Source organism: Arvicanthis niloticus, chromosome 3 (assembly GCF_011762505.2).
Source record: "Arvicanthis niloticus isolate mArvNil1 chromosome 3, mArvNil1.pat.X, whole genome shotgun sequence".
In the NCBI taxonomy this organism is placed as follows: Eukaryota; Metazoa; Chordata; class Mammalia; order Rodentia; family Muridae; genus Arvicanthis; species Arvicanthis niloticus.
The window spans coordinates 58,438,180-58,460,497 of NC_047660.1; the positions used below are offsets into that span (position 1 = coordinate 58,438,180).

The 22,318-nt window shown below is 43.4% G+C and overlaps 1 protein-coding gene across 1 annotated transcript in view; it reads right to left on the minus strand.

Annotated features, from left to right (window-relative positions):
* Window positions 1-2,253: 2,253 nt before the first annotated feature.
* The window catches only part of Mipep (mitochondrial intermediate peptidase), a 100,283-nt gene continuing 80,218 nt past the window's right edge, over window positions 2,254-22,318 (minus strand). The window contains exon 19 of the mRNA XM_034499146.2: window positions 2,254-2,496. Within this exon, the coding sequence (XP_034355037.1) occupies window positions 2,399-2,496 (98 nt within the window). The 3' untranslated portion in view covers window positions 2,254-2,398. The remainder of the gene's footprint in view (window positions 2,497-22,318) is intronic.

The window sequence follows — 22,318 nt, forward strand, 5'->3', positions numbered from 1 at the left end:
TATGATTAACATTATTTTAAAAAAATGTATAAATGCAAAAAGGAAAAGGGGGCATGGGATAGGGGTTTTCTAAGGGGGGGGAATGGGGAAAGGGGATGCCATCTGAAGTGTAAATAAAATATCTAATAAAAAAAATTTCAATATAAGGTAAGAGGTATTAATCTTTCATAGATCGTGACCAGGCTTCCATAAAGAAAGTTGTCCAAGCCTTATAAACCAAAAGATCAACTGGATATTTGAGGGTGAGGATGAGAGCTCCCCAGCAGTGTGCCTGTTTTCTCTAGGAGGGTGGGCAATATCTCTTAGTTTGGGAAGGGCAGTATAGACTCTACCCTAGTTCCTCCAGTTACTGGGAAGTAGGGCAGCTCTGTTTAGCTGTATGAGTGTAAAGCCATCAGTCCGCCAAAGATCAGGCTCCCTACTTTTACGAATTCCCAAAGAAAAATAACAGGGCTGCTGGGAGACTTGGTCGTGCTCATCACAGCCCGGGATCATCTCACTCCATGGGTTGCTGCGTCATCCATCTGGAGTCCTCCATCACAATCTGTAGTCAGTTATAGCAACTTTGGGCAGGTCTTCAAATCCTGGTGTGGGGATGGTAGTCTTCAAATCCTATGGGGTGAGGGATGATTTTCTGAGGGTACCAATGTATGGTCTGTGGGATGAACAGTTCTGGAAACTGCAAAGACCAAAGTACCAAGAAAGTAAAATGACAGGTCCCGAGAACCAAGTGGACTGGGGGATGGGGCATTTTATAGGATCCCAGGATCCTCCCTTTTCCTAAGTCCCTTCCCTTCCCTCTCATTGGTCCTCCCAGCATCCTTCCTTGGGCAGGCTCTTTCTTCCTATGGTTAGTTACCAGCTGCAACAGTTGCAAAGTTCTCCAGAAACCAGAAGCAGCCCCCTTAAAGGGATTCATCCTTGATCTCCTCAATCTGCCTAAATTTCCCTGACCATCCCACATGTTTCTGGTAAAACTAAGACTGATAAAGACAGGGATACTTGGCACCCTGGGGACACCACAGAGCCTGTTACAGCACCTCTTCAGATGGCCCTGCAGTGGCTCGCAGGTTGATGACGCCCAGGACATTTCCCAGAACAGAGCTGGCATGTGTGAGTACAAGCCTACAAGGATCTGATCTTCTGTTATCCAATCAGATAAGGAGAACAAACAGGGTGGGATGTGGCTCCACTTCTGCCGGGCGATGGCATTGGAGCCCGTTCTGTCACCAGCAACACCCAACCCTAATCCTCCTGCTTTGATTGCTCTTGGCAGACTCTAAACATGCGCCCAGGTGCTTCCTAGGGTTGATGTGGAGAGGACCTTGGAGTGGGAGGGAGGCTCAGAAAGGCAACACTGCACCATCCTGGCTGTGGGAAGACCACCTCAGTGGGCCAACCACTCTTCCTCATGAATCCAGAGTTGGATGTGCACACGTGGGTGGGTGAGAAGGGTCAGCAGTTCACGAAGGGGCCCAGCACAGCAGGTCACTGAGGAGATCTCTGGGCTTGATGAGCTTGTAGGACACTCCTAGAGTATGAATACAGTGTGTCCCAGCTGGGAGACTCTCCTCTCTGCTGTCACTGGTCACTTAGCGAGAAGCAGGAGGAGGGTATTATCAGATACCATTTTAGAGAGAGAAGCTGTAATTCTTGACTTTAATGGTGAGAAAACCACCTAAGTCCATGAAATGAATCCTTTCCTCATGTTAACAACACGCAGCAGCTCAGTAGCTACCAATGGAAAGCAGTGGGCTTCTGGGAAATGACAGACAGGCTTGAACCGGTTTCCTTATGAATTCATGTCTTGACCCTTGTATGCCTCACTAATGTTATCTTTGCAGTCAAGATGGCAAAGCCTGAGTTCAAATGGAACTCAAATGGGTTCTGAACCCATCTGTGTAGAAACTAAACACCTGGAAAGACTGTTTATATTGGTAGCAATACTTGGGTTTGGCTTCTCAGTTACTGTAGCTGACTATTCAAGACACTAGGAAAGAGGTCCTAAGAAATGCTAGTGTTCCTTTAAAAAATAGATGTGATCTTTCTGAAAACTCTTCAGATTGTCCTAACTTGCAACAGTTTAGCATTCCTCAGAGTTTCTAATGTATTCAATTAAGAGATCAACAGAAAGGCTGCAGTCTGGCTACAGCCACCACACAGGGAGCGGTGGTACTCTATAATCAGAAACTTCTGTGGGTCACAGACACACTGAAAATCCTTAAAACTCTGCCAAGCAGGTGAGACACGGTATAATTAAAACATACTATTTATTCCGAGTTCTGTCAATTTAAGGCTTGTCAGAAAATGTTGCCTCAGCGAACACTGAAGCTGGAGCGGGCTTTCATAGCTGTAGGATCTGGTGACAAGTTTCTTATCCGCGTGAGCCGTGCTGCTGCTATTTAGAATCCATGAAGAAAGTTTCAAAGTCCAGATTCATGTCAGACACAAGGGCGTCCACGAAGTCATCAATGGAAGGACACTTCTGCAGCATGCCTGCAACCAGAGCACCAAGACACTCCTGTTAGCACCCCGAGATACCCAGGGCAGGACAAAGGGTCACATTCACACTGGGGGACATTGTGACTTCTAAAACCAGAGGTTGGCTCTACAGTCCTACTACGAGAGGACAAAGTCACAGGAAGCATGTGACCTGAAGCTTAGGCCCACATGCATTTCCCAAGACTTCTGTTTCTGTAGATATCACTGTCCACTTGGAATTACCAGATTGAATTTTTGAATTATTATTGACCAGGGTAATTTAAACATTAAATAAGTTGAGTTTTAAGCACGTTATATACATTTCAACTCCAATGAGGTGTTAATTCTTTTGTAGAAGTCTTGTATCTGAGTCCTTCCAGACTTCCAACAGCAGCAGAAAGGAAGACAACTCAGATCCATAGAAATTCTGATGGCCCCAAGAGGTCACCCCAAAAAGATGCCCCACAAATAAGACACACTGATGGATTCTGTTTATGTGAAACTCAGAATGGGTCTGGAGAGAAAGTCGCACAGGTGCTGTAGCCATAGCCTTTGGAACAGAGTGTAAGGGAACATTCTAGAGTGATGGATTTATTCTCCAACTGGATAACAATTCAAGTTATACTAGTGTTAAATTAATTGAATAGAACCCAATAGATGGCTAAAAATTTTTACCATTACCCAATACCAAATGTTCAGCCTTGAAAACATACATACAAGAAACATTACACAGATTGAACAGGTTATATTTAGAAATATATGCATATACATATGCATATATGTATGTAACAACAGTAGAAAAAAGAGGCCATGGAGAGGCCATGGATTTGAAACAAAGCAAGGAGAGTATATGGGAAGGTTTGGAGGGAGAAAAGGGAGGGGTGGAAGAATGATGTAATTATATTATAATCTCAAAAAATAAAAAGAAACAATTAAAAAATTACCAAAGGAACATTTAGCTCCAAACTTGTGCCTTTTAGAGGAGAAGCACAATACTGGAAACCTACGAAAGGGTCTGTTGTCCATTAATTTGTCCAGGATACAGGGTGAGGCTGGAAGAGGTCTCAGGAGGACAATCTGAGGCTCTGAAGCCAACTGGGCACAGGAGGAACAAGACCGTGTAAACAACCATGGGCAGATGTGAACAGCAGAGAACAGTCACACAGTGACATCTGGCTGTAGTCAGCAGTGAGAAGAGACCTGGCATCGCAGGGATGGTTCAAGGTCTATAGACAGGAATGCAGTTACCCACATGCGCTGTGCATGGCACGAGACACAATTAGGTAAAAACTGCTCCCACTACATGGAGTCTACTAACTAGCTGGTGAGGCTGAGAACAATGATGGTACTTTCATTTTGAGATTAAATAAAGTGTTTCTACTCTTTCCAGTTCAGATTTTAGTAGCCCCACCTTGAGAAAACAGGGACAGAAAATTGCACTGTGATGCCTTTTCTTGTACAACTTAAAGCACCACTTTCTTCTTTATAGTAAAATAACTTGCACAGATGAAAGCAGGTGCCCTGCTTATGCATCTGTGCTGTTAGTGCGGGCATCCTGGTCTCCACTCCAATAGCATCTTCTGTACTGTACAGATGCAGGTGGTACCACAAGCAGATTCCATCTGATTGGACAGCAGGGCAGAGCCTTCCCTGGGTTCCAGGTTTCTTGATGCAGGGCCCGTTTGTTAGAAAATCGTTAAGCATGGTTTTCAATCAATTATTACACAATTTTCTTTTAATATCCGAAACATTTCTATAATTATATGGCTGCTAGTTTTTAATTAAACGACTGTAACCATCAGAGGGTGAAACTATTTATTCAGAGCCAACCTACACAGGTGAGTGTGACCATCCTGTGTCTTTGAAGTGGTTCACTTCAACTCAATAACGTGCCAGCATAAGTGTGACCTGGCCTCATCCTCGAACAGAGATCCTCAGTACACGCCCTGTGCCAATTGCCTGTCCCACACCAACCCTGTGCCTTAAACGGTGACTGTGGCAACTAGAAAGAAATACAAACCTCTTGTGTTTTCCTCCAAAAATCTTGTGAGAGCTAAATGGTTTGGTGATTTTGTCTGTCATGTGATTGTTGAAGATGAAAGCGCAGGAAGGAAGAACCTGGGACTTGGAGGATCAGGAAGAGTAGCCTCTGGGTACACAGCAGTGCCAATCAAAGACCAAAGAGAACAACTGAAGTGTTTTCCAAGTATCAACATGACCTGATTCTACATATAGAATTAAAGACAAACCCAGTGTTTTAGACAGTTTCACAAATGAGAAAAACCAAAGTTGGCTCTTATATTTATCGGTCCTGGTTAGTTTTTAGTCAACACAAGCAAGAGCCATCTGAGAAGAGAAAAACTTTAGCTGTTAAAAATTCCACCATCAGACAGGCCTGTAGGAGATTCTTTATCTGTGTGTGTGTGTGTGTGTGTGTGTGTGTGTGTGTAGGGGAAGTACTTTCTTAAATTAATGATTGATGTGGGAAAGCCCAGACCACTATGGGTGTTCCCACGTCACTCCTGGAAAGTATAAGAAAACTAGATGAACAGGAACCAGAGGACCAACAGATCGGTAAGTTCCTTTCCTCTACAGTCTCTGCTTCAGGTCCTGCTTCTGGGTTCCTGCCTGACGTTTCTGCCCTGACTTCCCTTCATGAAGGACTGCAGGCCGAGGGGGAATAAACCTTCTTCCCCATGCTGTTTTTGTTCAGTGTTTCATCATCGCAAGGGAAAGCAAACTAAAACAGTACCTATTGACTGATCTACCTAAAAACTCAAAGAACATTTGGGTTTGAAAAAAACTGTTGTCTAAAATGTTCCCTTCATCTTCAAGTCCTAGTTTATCTCTGTAGTTTCTTGGGAGACCCGACATAAGTCTCTGTGGAAATCACCATAGGGGATACGGATGCAAACAAGTGAGGACTGTTCTGTGTTCACAGGTGAGAAAAAGAAAATGCCAATGGCAAAAAATTAAGGTCAAAGTGCATTCAGACACACGCTGTGCCTACCAGTTTACAAAAGAAAACTGGGACTTTAAGTCTCGTGAACCTGCCTAACTTCAAGGGTCAAGAAATAGCCAAGGAGCCATCAAGCAAGAACATTTTAACTTACTTTTCTCATTTTACTTGAGAGGCAAACTGGCCAACAAAAAAGACAGTAATAAGGCAGAACACCTGCAGCCTCGCTGGAGTACTTCTAGGACCTCACTTAACAACCTTGAAACACAGGACAATTATTCTGGGTCTAACTAAATGATTTATAACATGGATTCTAGAACTGACTGCTGATGCAGGCAGGTTTCCAAAGAGCACCATGTGCTTCTCTCTAAGTGACTGCTGACACTGGGCTGCAAAGAGTGGAGGCAGAGATGGCTCACAGGGGTACAGACCCAGCTCATGCAGACTGGGACCAATGGGATGGCTACGGAACGGCCATTCAAAATAAAGTGTGCACTGAGTGCCAAGCATGGTGGTAAGAACAGTAACCTCCCGGCTCGTTTTTTAAAAAATGTATTTTATTGCTTATTTTTTTTAAAGAATTATTTATTTTCTGTATATGAGTACATTATAGTTGTCTTCAGACACACCAGAAGAGGGCACTGGATCCCATTACAGATGGTTGTAAGCCACTATGCCATTGCTGGGAATTGAAATCATAACCTCTGAAAGAGCAATCAGTGCTCTTAACCGCTGAGCCATCCCTCCAGCCCTTCGTATTTTATTTTTAATGTTTTTAATCGAAATGGAATTGCAGTGTGGCCCTCCCTTTTTTCCTCCCCCTAACTCCTATCAGTTACCCTCCGTTAAACCTCTCCCTTGTCCCCCTCCCCAACTCTTAAGTTAGCCTCTTTTGCTTTGATTTCACTTGTTATTCACATACATGCATATTTTTATGCACAAATATGTATTAATAAGACTTGCTGAGTCTGCTTTTACTGTGTGTATGGTTTCAAGAATTACCACAGAGATGGATCTCTCAACCGAAGGGACCATCCAGTTCTCATGCCAGTTTTCTTGAACCCTGGGAGTCTGATTTTATAACATATGTTCTTTAGGCACTAGGATACAGTTTTCATGTTCTTTGATTTTGTGATATAATATCCATCCTAAGAGAGCCGTGTTTACATTATCAGCATCCTTTATGTGATAAAACCTAAATGTGTGGAGAAATCCTGGACGCTTATACCTTCTTGATGTTGCACATACCAACAAACCCATTGTTCCCAGCCAGAATGCCCAGGAGGTCTGGGCAACCCCACTGCTGCTCCAAGAGCATATTAGGAGCAGTCAACTATGACTATTTCAAAGGAGACAGAGTCAGAAAAAACTAGTTTGTGTTGGCTGAGGAGCAGCCTGTAATGGTCCAAATGGTTCTGTCCAGGCAGTGTGTGACTGGGACACTCGGGAGACTGGAACAGACACTCAGTCCTCGACCCAAGGCCTCTCTTCCCATCAGGGTACGTGGTGAATGCTAGTTTGTGACTGTGACTGTGTTCTATGTACTCAGGGAGGAAAAACAACTAATTGTTCTGAACGTCTGGGTATTTTCTGGGTGGCCTCCTTGCCATGGAAGCTATTTATACATGCACTCACACCTCACTGAGAAAAGTCCTCATTCCCTCCAGGACAAGGTAGAGAGTGTACGTCCAAACACAAGCGCATGCCCTTGACTGTACTGAAGAGCAAACATGTCGAGTAAGATCTAGCCAGATCTTTACAACACCAACCCGCTTGTGCCTGTACTCTTTAGGCCCTAGAGCGTCCTTCTGGGTGCACAGCTAATGATGCTACTTGCAAACATGGCTGAAAGCAGCTGCCTGGCAGCTGGCATGTGTATGCTTCTGAACCAGCCAGCCCTGCAGAGACAGAACCTTGTCTGGCTCCTTTACTAAGTGCCCGGGGTGAAATGGTTTGTGTATGGGTTAGAGAATGCAGGGGGTTACCAGCAATTAAAAACATTAGAATTTGTTTAAGCCTTGAAAGAGAAGTTAAAGAGTTACATCTCCCCTTTGAATCTAGTTCATAGATTGTTCAACACCAAACAAAGATGTCCAATAAAATAAATGTGTGGTTGCGTTTGATAAAAGTTCAGTGAAAGACAAAGGAAGATCAATGAAGAAACTACAAAGAGAAACTTTGTAAGGGGTTTTCCATACACTTGTTCATTCATTTTTGATATCTATGCCAGAGAACCCAGTGTGAACTAAAGACTAACAAATAAATCACCTATAATTTATTAGGAAGACATTATATATAAAAATTCTGAGATTCTGTCTCATTGAAATAGTGGGTTTAAAAAATTGAGACCAATTTCACTGGTATCAATCTGGGAAGGCAGAGAGATAGTGGCCAGAGAATAGTGGGAGATGGCCAGGCTTTGTTCAGGAAAACATGGGGTGAGGTTGTCTCCATAGACATGGGTCCTCTTAAAACTGGTTCTTTGCATATAAAGCCAGGGCAGGGACATTTTCTGTTTGTGGGCTTTGTAGGAGCTGGAGTGTTTGTGGGGGTGCATGGGTGTGGATTCCCAGGAGACAGAAAGCCCTGGAGCTCTATATCTGGAAGACAGGCAGAAGATGGCCTGATAAATCAGGAGAGCCAGTGTCCAGGACAAGTCCTCCAGGACAAATAGCCCACTGCACCCTTACAACTCATAGCTGAAGAGGCACTTCGGTCTCAGCTGATTAAATTCCATCAGACCAGTTCCTACATGAACTGTTAGGGACAATCTGGGAAACTGACAGGAGCCTCAAGCTCCAAAAGGAAAAGACCAGTTCCACTCCCAGGCCAGCAGGCCAAACACTCGACACAGGAGCTACTGTGTAACTACAGAGTGCTGTGCAGATGTGAATGTGGGCTTGAACAGGACTTCTCCGGCTCACGTGGCATTCTGTAACTTAGGATGTCAGTCTGATTCTCCCCTTCTGACTTAGATATTTTCTTTTGAAGCATATGGAAGAGGAGAGCAGAGAGAGAGAAAAATTCTTCCTTTCCTAAATAGACTTTGGAGGTCTCTAAGCAATGTATTCTAACAATAGAGTGAACACCAAGAAAGCCTTGGATGATGAACTGGATGAGGTCTCTGGACCAGGCACCTGATGTCCCTAAGCCTCCATCCTCTTAGGAGCAACCTGAGGAAAGGCAGAGGTACTGGAGTTTAAGAGCCTCAATGTTTGTGAAACTGGCTTATGGTCACCTACCTTGATAGACTGTTACACAGATTAAATAAGATTGTGTTTAGTGCAGGCAAATGCTTAGTAACTGGTGACAGTAACCCTCAGCCTCAGGGGTCTGAAAACCTGCTTCCCAGTTCAGAAGTTGATAGACGAGGCTGCTTATTATTTTTGCACAAGCTGAATTTCAGGACACTGCTCTGTGATTAAGTATTTAGGTTATTACCGCAAACCTTACGATCACAAGCTAATTATCCAGCTCATGAATCATTGCGTATTTTACTTTTTTCTGCTTCTTGCTGTCTGCTTTAAAAAAATTAGATAGCTAATGCTTAATAAAGCGAGCAAACAAACGAGGGTGTTACTGAAATCACCCTAATTGCTGACCCGATACAGCTATATTAAGGTTTCCTAAAAACACATTACTGGATCGATGAAAAATTCTGTAAACAGACCCTGGGGACAATTAAACAATCTTGTAAACGCAAATCCTTTTGAACAGAATACTGAACTGTCTCGAACAGTAGGTCACAGATGGCTCAGGTGGCACAAGCATGAGGACACAAGTTCATATCCTTAGCACGAACAGCAAAGCCTGGAGCAGAGACAGTGACTCCCTTTCAAATTGCTGAGTTTCAGGTTTGTCGAGAGACCCTGTCTCAAACAATGAGAGTGAGGAAGATTGCTAATAATGGCCTCTGACTCCTGATCAAGTGTGCACCCCACCCCACAAAATCACACACAGCGGATTTTATATTGTGTTTACTCGACCACAGCTGACAGAGGAGATCAAAAGCGCTACAGTGAGGCATGTGGGTCATCGGATGCGGTGGTCTTCGTTAAATGCTAACCGGCATCTACAGAGACGCAGATTACCTTAAAGAGACTCAGGACTTAACCAGGAGGTCTAAAACCCATCCTCAACACCATGACTAATTCTAAAAATCCTCTGTAATAGTTAATGGCTATTTTTTTTTATGCCAAAATAATTATATGTGCCAAACTCAGTTCAGACCAATTGGGAGCCATAGCTACAAAGGCTGCCTGACGCCTGAAAGATGTTTAGCGACTTTTATGAGATTGGAATTCCCATTCCAAGTCTGTCTCTCCCAAGCCCCAGGCAACTGTGTGGCTCACCTACCCCACTTTGAAGTTCTTCCTTGCTACAAGGCAGTGGCTACCCACACCCATGGCTGGGGGTGGATCCCACTATCTCCCATCAGCTCCTGAGGAAACCAGACGTCTCTGGCAAGTAAACTGCCAGCAAGTCAAGTTCCTCCCTTCCTTGGAACTGAAGGCTCGCTGCTCCCTAAGCTGTATTAGCATCTGTGGCTGTTCAAACAGGCTGCATCTCCCAACTGTGCTCAAGTGGAGTCAGCCTCTGAACTGGCTTAAGCAGGCCAGCAAGCACAGCCCCCCGAGTGTGCTCTGTGCACACTAGTTGGGTCTCATTTCATCATCAGATAGAATAATTCAACTCACAATTACACTTCTGGGTTACAAAACATTCTGCCTTTTGTAGCTCAATGTCTTCCCGAGGCCAACATGCCCACACATTAAATAAAGACACACCACACCCTCTTAAAAAACTCAGCACCCGTGACAAAAAAATGAGGCCTCAGCCTTGAGAATGCAGGTGCTCCTTTCATTCCTTCCTCCCACACAGCCCTCGGCTATTTCTGAGGCGATGTTGGGGGAATATCTGAATAAGGAAAAATGAAGGGTTCTGTTTACTTTACAGGCCATCTACCTTTATTGCTGAAACTATGTCATAATCCTAGTGTTCCCAGTTCTAGATCTGGTGTCCTGACACATGTCTTCACTTACTCCTGGTTAAAGCTGTTCAAGAAAAGGAGGTTCCTGCCAGTGAACATGTTTAAGAACTGCGTCTCGAGTTCATGCTTGGCAGATCTGATTTTACTGTAAGGCCACTTCCCTGTTGGAAAGGCAAGAGGGCTGTATCTTTTGTAGCTGGTGTACCACTGCGCAGACTGGTCTCTCCGAGAGACTCGGAAAGCTCAGCAGCACCAACTTCTTTAGCATCAGTGTATTTCTGATGATGTGATTCAATCACCAAAAATTACAAAGAAACGAGGGAAAAAATACAGCAGAACATGCAGGCAATGACTTCCAAGCAAGGACTGCCTGGTAGAGCCTGGAAAAGACGCTTAAGGAATTATCAGCCCACGAGAGAGTCAGTGCTGCAGCTGAAATTCAAGTTCTGTCTTTGCTACCAGGTGACCTCACGCAAGTGAGTTACTAAGCACCCTGGACTGCTCAAAGGATTAAACAATGAATGCAACTCACGCAGCACTTGACAAGTCAGAGACCCTGAACACAAGCTTTCAGCTGTAGTTACTGCTACCGTTCTCATCACCCTTGCTATATTTGTAACTCTCTCCTATACATTAAACTCTAAAACATAAAGTCAGATCATTTGCTAAGAGCCAACAGAAAGCATTAATGCTTGGAAAAAAATCAATATACAAGAGTATGTATTATTTTATGGAAATTTCATGTTAGTGTGAAATGTGTGTGCATCATGCCAATTTCGAAATCTAAATTCATTATCATCAATGTTACTCCAGAACAGTTTCCTTTTAGACTCTTGAGAGACTCATATACAGAAGACTGTGCTGATTGCTAAAAGACATTTTCCCATTTTCATGCTCTCTGGAAACATTTCCAACAGGAGATGGCTAGCAAATTGTAGCTTCAATTATTGTTTAAAGAATTCTTTTACTTTTAATTGTGTGTATGTATGTGGATCTGTGTGTATGTGTATGAGTATGAGTTCAGGTGTCCGGGGAGGCCAGAGGTGTTAGACTCCCTGTGCTGGAGTTACAGGCAGTTCTGGGCTATGTGTCATGAGCGCTGGGAGTCACATTTAGGTTCTCTGCAAGGAAAGGACTTGCTCTTATCTCCAGACGCTCAGTCCCACTTTTTTGGCTAGCATCTACTCTAACTGCTAACTTGGTTGTAGGTGAGTGTCCCCAGTGTTCTGCTGGTGAATCCCCAGCACCAGTCCACTTAGAAGTTCAAGGCCTCAAGAGTATTGGGCAAGAAAACTGGGACTCCAATCAGAGCTCCAGGCAAGTGACACCTGCTTTTCTAATGTGTTTTATGGCTACTGTCCACATGCATAGCCCCAACCTCATGTTAAGAATGACAATGGGGGCTGGAGAGATGACTCAGTGGTTAAGAGCTCACAGCCATCTATAATGCAATCTGATGCCCTCTTCTGGTGTGTCTGAATACAGTGACAGTGTTCTCATATACATAAAATAAAAAATACACCTTTTAAAAAATTAAAAAAAAATAAAGAATGACAACTGGAGCTCTGCACAGTGGTGAACAACTTTAATCCCCATATTTGGGAAGGAGAGGCAAGTGGATCTCTGTGTGAGAAAAAGAGACCCTATCTCAACCCCACCCCCTGAAAACAATACTATCTGGAGTCTAGAGAGATGTCCTAGTTGGCAAAATGTTTGCCAAAAAGCACAAAGACCTAAGATTAATACCCAGGACCTTGGGGTATGTGAAACCTGGGTGTAGGGGCATGGGCTTGTAACTCCAGCAGTTGACAGATGGGCACAAGATGGTCCCTGAGGCTTGGCAGCCAGCCACTTAAGCTGGTTCTGTGGAGAGCCCTGTCTCAAAAAGTAAGATGACAATGTGACCAAGCAAGACATCTGACAATGACCTCTGAAAGCCTTCTCCCATGCATATCCTTACATACTTTTACATACTCACAAACATGTATATATACATGCATATACATACAAAGAACATATGTGTAAACTATTGTTAACGTTTTATGATATTCCCATTAAGTAATCAAACCATGGAAATATATTATCTATGTGCTATTTTGAAAATGCATACACACATTTAAACATGTTTTAAGCACTATGTGTACTTTTATTGTGTGTGTCTGAGGGCACACCATGGCACACACTTTGAGGTCAGAGTATAACTGTGTGAAGTTGGTTCTTTCCTTCTACCTTTACGTGGGCTCAAGGTTTTGAACTCAGGTCAAACAGGTCTACATGGCAAATGTCTTTACCCACTTGAGCCATCTAACCAACCCTACCCATAAATTTCTGAGAGAGAATTTCAGTATGTAGCCCAGGCTGGCCTTGACTCTGCAATACTTCTGTCTTAGCCTCTTGAGTACAGGGATTATAAGATGTGTAATGTCTAGCACTTACATTCTTTACAGAGGACATAACGGGGAAAATAGAGCATTGGTATACTTTTCTGGTAGAATCTGCTTACCAGAAGGTATTTAACTTAACTGGGGATATCTCAGTTCTGAAATGAAGCTAAACTCCAGACACTCTTCTGAAACATTACACAAAGAGAAGGGCTTGAGCAAATTTATATATCAAATAGAATATGACAGCTTACTATAAATCAGAAGAACTATCAAAGGAAGCAGAAACTACTAAAAATCAGAAGTGACAAATGAGCTGACGAAGACAGGAATGAGGGTGTCACTTCAAGAAGGCAGTAGAAAGGTGCCTTCTTGAAGTCAAGGCAAACCAAGTGTCACTAATTGTATGTTGTTGCAGGATATTTGATCATGCTGCGAACCTTGAGATTGTGTTGTTTACTAGAACATCCTGTTTCCAGTTGTATGGCCCAGCCTTAGCACATATGTTTAATCCCTCTGGCTGGAATACAGACAGGCCCTTAGTACACACCTTTAATCTCAAACAATGAAGGTAAAGTTAGTTCGTAGAAGGAAGCACTGATGTTTGAAAATGATGCCTAACTGAGCGGCAGACAAAAGATTTGACAGAATAGAATATTCCCAAGTCTCTTGAGGATAGGAAAAACAGGCTATTTAAGAGAGGATGGGGGAGGGGGCAGTTTTACCAGGACAGTTATAGAGAGACTGGTTTCAGAGAGAGAGAGAACAAGCTAGATGCAGGTGAAGACAGAATAAGCTAGAGAATGAGAAGAAGCCAGAAGATTAGAATGCACTGCCAAAGTTGGTAGGAGGCCAAGCAGAGCAATTCAGTCAGAGGTCAAGAGAGAAGCCAGAGTGAATCAGTCGGTCAGCTTGGAGAGGCATTTGAGCCAGAACAGCTGAGTTGAATCAGCCAGCCAGAGTTCAGAAAACTTGAAAGCAGTAAGCCTCATGCTAGCACATATTTTGGGTGTTAGTATTCTGTCTAAACTCCACCTCCACAGTTACCTGGCAACAGCCAGGTATGCTCCTCCTTACAATTACCTGGCAACCGCCAGGTAGGCCTGGTCCACTATAAAAGGGGCTGCTTGCTCCCTCCTCACTCTCTTAATCTCTTACTCTCTTGCCCTCTCTTATCCTCTTGCCTCTCTGTCTCCTCCCCCCTTCCTCTCTCTCCACGTGGTCATGGCCGGCCTCTACTTCTCTTCTCTCTTACCCTTCAACCTTCTTCTCCCCACCTTTGCCCTATCTCCTGAATAAACCTCCTCCCCCTTGGAACCGTGTGGTCTGGAGTGGTCTGTTCTGAACTGTGGTCGGACTTCTAACAACTAACATGGGAGATGTGAGGAAGGTGGAATACTTAGTTGTTTCTGAGGAGCTCCTCCTCTAGCCTAGGTGGAAAAAGGTTATCTAGATCCATGACAGCAACATGGATAGCTAGAACAATCTTTTAAAACAGCCTGTCTTCCAGTTACTAGGCAAGAATTGCCTCTTTTCATCTACAGACAAATTACTGTCCAGAAAAGGACACACTTCCAGAACTACACAGAGAAACCCTGTCTCAAAAAACCAAAAAAAAAAAAAAAAAAAAAAGGACACACTTGCAGAATAGTCGACTGATTATATCTGCCAATACAGAGTAATCAGCCCTTAGTAATTCTACATCATTAATTCTGTCTGATGATCCTGGGCCAGAAGGCTAAAGATCGGATGCTCCAACGTTTTGTAGGGACTGTCCAGGTGTTCAGCGGTCTCTATAAATTGGCTAAGTTTTAGAAGCTATGCTTTGTGCTTCCCATAATTTCAGTTAACTCAGTCATTCTGGATTTCTGACAGGGTTGAAGACTTATAGTCTCATAGCCAATCCCAGCTATTTACTTTGAGAGAAAAGATTTGAGAGGATGGTTTTCAGCTGACATTCATTCTAAAGCCAAGAAAAAAAAAAGCCAGGTTCAGAACTAAGTCTTTTAATTAGGAGAGATGACAGAAGTTCTGGTTAGTCAACAAAATGATGGACTAGGTATTAGGTGTATCTTGTACCTTACTGACCCAAATTGGTATAGTTATGCTCTAATTGTATTTTGAGAGAAAAGTTTTAACAGGAAGGCTGATATGTAGGAGGAGCTAAGGTGGAAGGAGTAAGGAGAGGAAGAGGAAGGGTAAGGAGAGAAGGAAGTAGGAGATGAGAGAGAGAGAGAGAGAGAGAGAGAGAGAGAGAGAGAGAGATGTTCAAGTGTCTCTGCCAGTCAAAGATAGTTGATATATCTAGGTTGGGTATTGGGTTACACCTCTGATTGTATGGGCATCTTGATATTGAGCATTACCAAACTTATAAAGCCCTTGATTAACATTTAAAAATGTATAAAAGCAAAAAGGAGGAGGGGAGATGGGATAGGGGTTTTCTAGGGAGGGGAAATGGGGAAAGGGTGGCATCTGAAATGTAAATAAAATATCCAATAAAAAGTAAATTAAAAAACCAGCCTGTCTTCAAAGCTAGGGCATCTGGCTGTGATCTTCTGCAAAGTTTTCTCAAGGTGTCTGTGAACTGTTCATGGCTGTTGCTCACATCAGGGCAGACTGGCTGGCAGTTTGACTGATAGGGTTTTTTTTTTTTTTTTTTGCTTTACGTAGCAGGGCAGAGCTGAGGAGAATCCAACACCTGCTACTTAAGAGAGTCAAATGGCCCCAACAGATCTTTCTTGTTTACAGAGAACAAACATCAGAAGGGGCACTTACAAAACAAACAAGAACAGCATTTGTTAACACCTACAGCAACTTCAAACAGATGCTAACACCTTAGTAGGACACTTCCACACACACACACACCAGGGAAAGATGGCTCCCCCTCATTGGTGTCAGTTTCCAAGGTTCAGTTTGTGATTGCTTAGCCCCTTGTACTTTGGCAGGACATCACAATGGCAGGAGAGGGTGGTGGCGAGTTGTTTACTACATGGTACCAGAAAACAGGAACAAACAAGCCAGGGTCTGTGCTATCCTCCCAAGGAACCAGCCTGCTTCCTGCAGCTCCTGAAACAGCACCACCAATCAGGGACAAAGCATACAAACAGAAGCCTGTGGGGGACATTTCATATTTCAACCTTAAAGTCATATATTTACCAAAACTCTACTGGAGGCGATGAGCTCACTGAACCACAGGATAGGGCTGTAGATACGATCAGGAGCATGATGTCAGTTTAGCACTCAGACTTTACTGAGGGTGATAAACCAATCTGGTGAACTGATACACACTAACATCAAGTCAGAGTAAACAAGTGGTTTACTCCTGTAAAAAGGTGGTTCAGAGATAGGAGAGACCTCTCTCACTACAGAAAGAAGTGCAAGAGGGGCTACATAAATTTCTGAACAACGCAAGCCATCAGAATGATTTGTATCTAATATCAGTTTTGCTTGACATGATAGAATTTTTAAAAAGCACCTTATCCTAGCCAGGCATGGCAACAGAACACCTGCATTCCCAGTACTCAGGAGGTAGAAGGACTAACCTCCAGGCCAAGTTAGACTGCATATTAAAACCTAGGTAAGAAACAAACCCACTGTCACTAAACATCTTACCTCTTCATGTTTAACCTGCCTGTGTGAGGGGGTTTCCTAAGTCGCTTACACTCCAGGGCAGGTACTCAGGAGCCCAGGCACTGGGCCTCTGAGCATGTTCTGGCATCTGCCTCCATCCCCAGGGGCACAGATGCTGGCTCAGACAGGCAGAACTTGTCATATGCTAATGCTTATCTCTTCTTGAAAATTCCACTTGATTAAAAAATTAAAAAGCAAACAGACATTAAAAAATAAACTTCAGAATACTAGCCATGCAAAGGCAGCATGTGCCTACTGAGCCTGCCAGCTTCCTGCCACAATGCCAATATTTGGGGATTTATCCGGCTGCATGATTAAAAGTTAACTGCATGTTTTAAAAACTGGAAATAATAACTACTAATTTTCCATGTTAAAGAACATATAAAATGTGTTCCCTAAATATCCACACCTCTATTTTGACAACAGGGAAAATCAATCAAGCTGCTGTTGATAATGGCTGTTTACTTGGCTTTCTCACCTTAGACATCAGCTGACCTCTGTGACAGGCAGGCCCTATTGCTCCTTGGCTGTTGTCATGTTTGTCTTGTATAAACTACACCAGCAGCAAAGCCACACAATGCCAAATCCCAGGACACGTTGAGAACATTTCATGAATATTTTTCAGTATGTTTCTTGCCCTCCAAATGCCTATTCTCCTGGCACCCATAAGTGTGACAACAGCCAAAGGGTTGTTTAACTTAACCTTTACCATGGCCCTCTGCTTAGGCATCTGTCTTTGACAGCAAGGGAACCTAACAGAAGTTGGACTTCAACACTGTCTATGGTTCCTCAGAGTCCTCAAACAAATGCCTGAGGTCCCTGCAGAGTCTGCAGAGCCCTGGACAACCTGGTGTCTCCTCTTCCTAACTGCACTTGTATCACATTACTGTAATCGTACCTATGTGCCTTTACATCTCCTCCCCCTCCCCCTTTACATCTCCCTCCCTCTACAGTCTGTGATGGTTTCAATATGCTTGGCTCAGGGAGTGACACTATTAGGAGAAAGTGTGTCACTGTGGGCTTTAAGACTCTCATCCTAGCTGCCTGGAAGCCAGTCTTCTCCTAGCTGTCTTCAGATGAAGATGTAGAACACCTCCTGTACCATGGCTGCCTGGTCACTGCCATGCTCCCACTTTGATGATAATGGACTGAACCTCTGAACCTGTAAGCCAGCCCCAATTAAATGTCATCCTTATAAGAATTGCCTTGGTCATGGTGTCTGTTCACAGCAGTAAAACCCTAACTAAGACAATGTCACAGCAGGAATGGCTGCCAGGAAGCAAAAATGTGGCCCCATATCATAGCCTCAGTGTAATTACAAGCAGGCCATCAGTGTAATGTGCACAGTCCCCATGTGGTCCAGGGCTAGCCAGTTCCCTGGTGGTCAGCATCCTGTCCTGTGATGACATATTTGTTACAGCTAAACAGCCAATACAGTGTGGCTGATGAAATGTGTGCCTTGTTCCCATCACTTCAGACCTCAGTTTATAATCTAGTGCCCTTTTCTGTCCTGAGTCCCACCCAGAGTACCCTGCACTGGCCTTGTCTCTGCAGGCTCCTCTCTCCCTCTTTATCCAAACCTTAACAGCTTTGAGAGTGCTGCTAAGACATGAGGTAAAAATGATTTCAGTTTCAGTTATCTGGTCTACTGATGATTGGATTGAGGATGTGATTTGAGGACAGAAGATCATAGGGGCAGTGCACCTCTCCTCACAGGGACATAGGAGCCTTACAACTTGTCACTGCCAGCCATTCCTCACCAGCTGGATGAGATGCCATCTGCCAAGCTTCTATGAAAGGTTCTACCTGCTTCTCTTCCACAGTATTTTTTGAGGGGTGGGGACATGAGTGGGTTCACATCACACAGACCAAAGCTAGAGGAGGGGTGGATAGCATTTACTGAGAGAGAAGCTACATACTTGATGAGAATTCTTCTCCATGGGAAGGAAATCTATCTGCTCTGTTCACTCACTGCTTTCAATGTCTGATGAGTATGTGGCATAAGCCATGTAAGAAAGACTATGGCAAGCAAGAAGGTTTTCTGGAGACGGCCCACTGGTTTCCATGGCTGCCATGGGTATGCTCTGTGAGACAAGGACCCCAGAGACTTCATCCCAGAATTGCTTCTTGCAGCTGATATGCCTTTCCTGCCACTGTTACATAGCCTAATGGTTCCTAAGCAGCAGCCCACACTACTGGGCAGGTTTCCTGCAGATTATTTCCTGCAGGTTATTATATGAAGATGTACTTTCATATAATAATGCCGTTTAGATGAATTGATGACTTTACAGAACTCCTGATTTGATTCAAATAATTTTAGGAAAAAAGTTTAAGGAAATGGTTTTAGTTGTTTTGCCACAAAGATATAATAAAGTTAGAATCAGGAATAGAACGTGCCTCCTCCTCATAGAATAGTAAGCAAAGGCTGCATTATACGGAATACAATGAGTCTTCATAAGTTACACTAAGAAGAGAAATAGACTTGAGGCAGATTTGTGATCAAGGAAAAACATTCATTCTAGGTCAGGTCCAAGGATGAAGCCACAGGTGTATACTATGATAAAGTGAGGCCATGTAAAACTGTTGCTTTGAACTTATAATGATCTTATAGAATAAAAGTCTGCTTTGAACTTACTATCTGTAACTCCCTTTTGTGTAACATTTTATCTGTGAGGTAATTTTATAAAGAACTTTGTCTAAGAAGGTATAAAAAGGCTGAAACTAAAAATAAAGTATGGCTGTTCAGGCTTTGCTTCACCCACCAAATGTTTATATATGTGTCTGTCTGTACATATGTATGTAGGTATATGTGTACATACATAAGTGTGGATATGCACTTGTGAAAATGAATGAAACTGGTGGTTGGGCCCACTGAGTGTGTGTGAGTGTGTGTGTGTGTGTGTGTGTGTGTGTGTGTGTGTGTGTGTGTGAGTGACTTCCTCTCTATCCTTTTTGTTTTCTCACCGGCCAGCTTCTTGCCAGGCACTGTGGATCCCAGATAATTAAGTTTTGCTCTCACCAGCACTATCAGTATTGGCCATCTGCTATCAGCACTGACCCTGGTTTCGGATGCCATACCTTGCTATCTTTCTTAGTTTACCTGGATGTTGAGCTGGTTTTTGACTACTGTGGACACACAGATCCATATTTGAGGCTCCAGATTTCATCTCAGCATGGTGCTACTGATCAAAGTGCTCAGATTCCTGGTTTTAGCCACTGACAGCTGGGAGCTCTGTCAGCATGCTCACTGCCAGTGACACACTTGCCATTCCTCAGTGACACACTGGCCATTCCTCTGTGTGCTTTTGGTCACACTCATTTTGTGGCACCAAAAGATACTCCTGGATCATTTCCAAAGTCTTCCCTGCTGTGGGCCTAGAATCAGCCAGTCATTTCCCTCAAGGGTCCTGTTTCCATTTTAAGGAGGATTGTGTAAACCCATGTCTGCATGGATGGTGTAAACCTGTGTATGGCTGAACCCAACTCTGGGTAGATGGTGTGACCTCTACACAGATGGTGTGAATGATGTGAATCTATGTTTAGGTAGATGGTGTGACCCAGTGTCTGGGTGCTAGGAGTCTTCCATGCCTTCTCATAAGAAGGCTTTTAAAGAAGAGCAAATACCTGAGTTGATTGCTTTTATTAATCTCCTTGGGGTGACCTTTGGGAGTATAAGCCATAATCCTTTGGTTTGTTTTTGTGAACATAAATAATATCTAAAGAGCTATAAGAGATGATTCAGAATAATTATGGCAAGGTGAATGCATTTTGCCCCTATAAATATTTGCCAAAATGCTAAGTAGTTAATGATCTTAATCTTTTAAGGTCAGGCCTTGAGGGCTTTCTAGACCTTTTCTGTGAGTCACTTAGGAAGGGAGTTTGTTTCCGGAGAATTGACTCATTTATCTCTTATTTTTCTTCTTATCTGATCTTTAGAACTGTCAGCTATCACTTTGCATACTGCTCCTGGCCATGGAGACATCAAAATAAAGCTGAGCTTGTCTGTAGAAGGGGCCATGGTCAGAGCCCAGGTGTGAAGGAACCAAGGGCTCTGGCCAAAGTCCTTCTACTAGGGTAGCTGTGGTTACTCACTGCTGCTCTGCGTGGTGAGGAAGTGGGAGACTGCCACAGAGCATAAGGTGCTCAGATGAGGCAGCAGATGAATGCCAGATGGGTCTCTGAATGGCAATGGGAATGCTCTGGTTGCAACACAAGAAAAACAGACAAACAGACTTGGGGAAACAGGAGCCCTCCAGGCTCGTGTCACACCCCGTGATCTACAGATCAATCTTGGGTCAGAATTCCTGCAAGACAGGCATCGTGGAAGGGTGTGGACCTTGGTTGGCTATGGTTCTTTATTTATACAAACAGAGACCCCTTGCTACAGGGAACTAAGGGAGGTGAGACAGCAACAAGCTCCTGGCATGATGACTTTTTAGTAATGAGTAAAAACTATGGAAAATGAAATAGTATCTAAACCTAAAAACTCATTAAGGGCTCAGAGAACACAAGCCCAGGACAAACTCTTAGGGAGGAACGCCCTGCATGAGGGCTCCTCTGTCACCCAGACTGCTGGGATACAGTCCCTACCTCTAACACTCATGATTACTCCTCTTGCTGCTAGGAAACTGTTGGGTTTACCAGGAAGGACAAAATACCACTGGCCAGGTACTCACCAGCTCAGGATGCTTTAGCTTTTTAGAAAACTATATCTTTTTTGAAAACCATACACATTAAAAACAAAAAACAAAAAACAAAAAACAAAAAACAAAACAAAACAAAAACAAAGAAGAAAAAGAAAAAAAAGTGGACTCTGGTTCATTCCTAGCATAGCACAACTTAAGCAAAATTTCAGTATGGATCTTAAAGACTATCACTGTGAAAGAAAATATAGTATCTTCATGTTTTATCTCAGGCAAAAGTACTCAGACTCTGCTGGTACCCAGAAACTCCACCCCACCCCCACCCTATACCTGCCCCCAAAAGCTTTTGAGTTTTAACACTTATGTGAGCTGATCTTGGGCAGCATAACCCTGCTACTGAGAGTTCAAACCAGTTTCATTTAAACCCCCACCTATCTATCTGCTTTACAGTCTTGTCCCACGCAAAGCTTGTCTGTCAATCCTGAACTGATATTAAAGCACCTCCCACTTGGACTCTGGTGCTCTGCCCACTGCATTCTTCAAGGAGGGTGGGACAAGAGCTGGGTGGGAGAAAGAAGATGGCCTCTGCAAAGTGCTTTGCTTGTATATCACAGAGCTCAGCAGTTCTACCAGTTAAGTCCAGGACATGACATCCTGGTTTTAGGTGCAGCCTGGGAGCATAAAAGAAAGTAAGATGCCATTGTGGGTCTTGTCTTAAATATTGTGACCTCTCTCTCTCTGCAGACCACATATTCATACAATAAATCTCGTGAATCAATAGTAGTATCTGAAGGAAAAACATGAAGAGAAATATTTAAAATACTATACAAGCAAATGTAGCTGTAGCCCATGCTGTGGACTTTTTTTTCCTTTTAAGAGAATAGGAATTTCAGTGCAAAAAAATAATGATTTTTTTAGATTTCAGATAAAGCACAGAATTTGTACAAGGAAGATGTAGTATGGTTAGAGGTAGATTGAAAAATCAGAGCTGTCAAGAGAACCATGAACAGAAGGAAATTTTGACTTCTGTTGAACAGCGTGAAATGAGGACAGCATTTAAAGCCCAGGAAAGCACAGATATCCCAAGTAACACAATCTATCACCCTGAGCCAGCAGCTTCTCCACTGAACTAGGCTGTCTGCACAGGACCATATGCTACCAGTATGTAACCTGTTGTCTAACATCAGAGTCAATTCATTTCCCTTCTGCCTGCAGCCTGTTTCTCAGGCTCCTG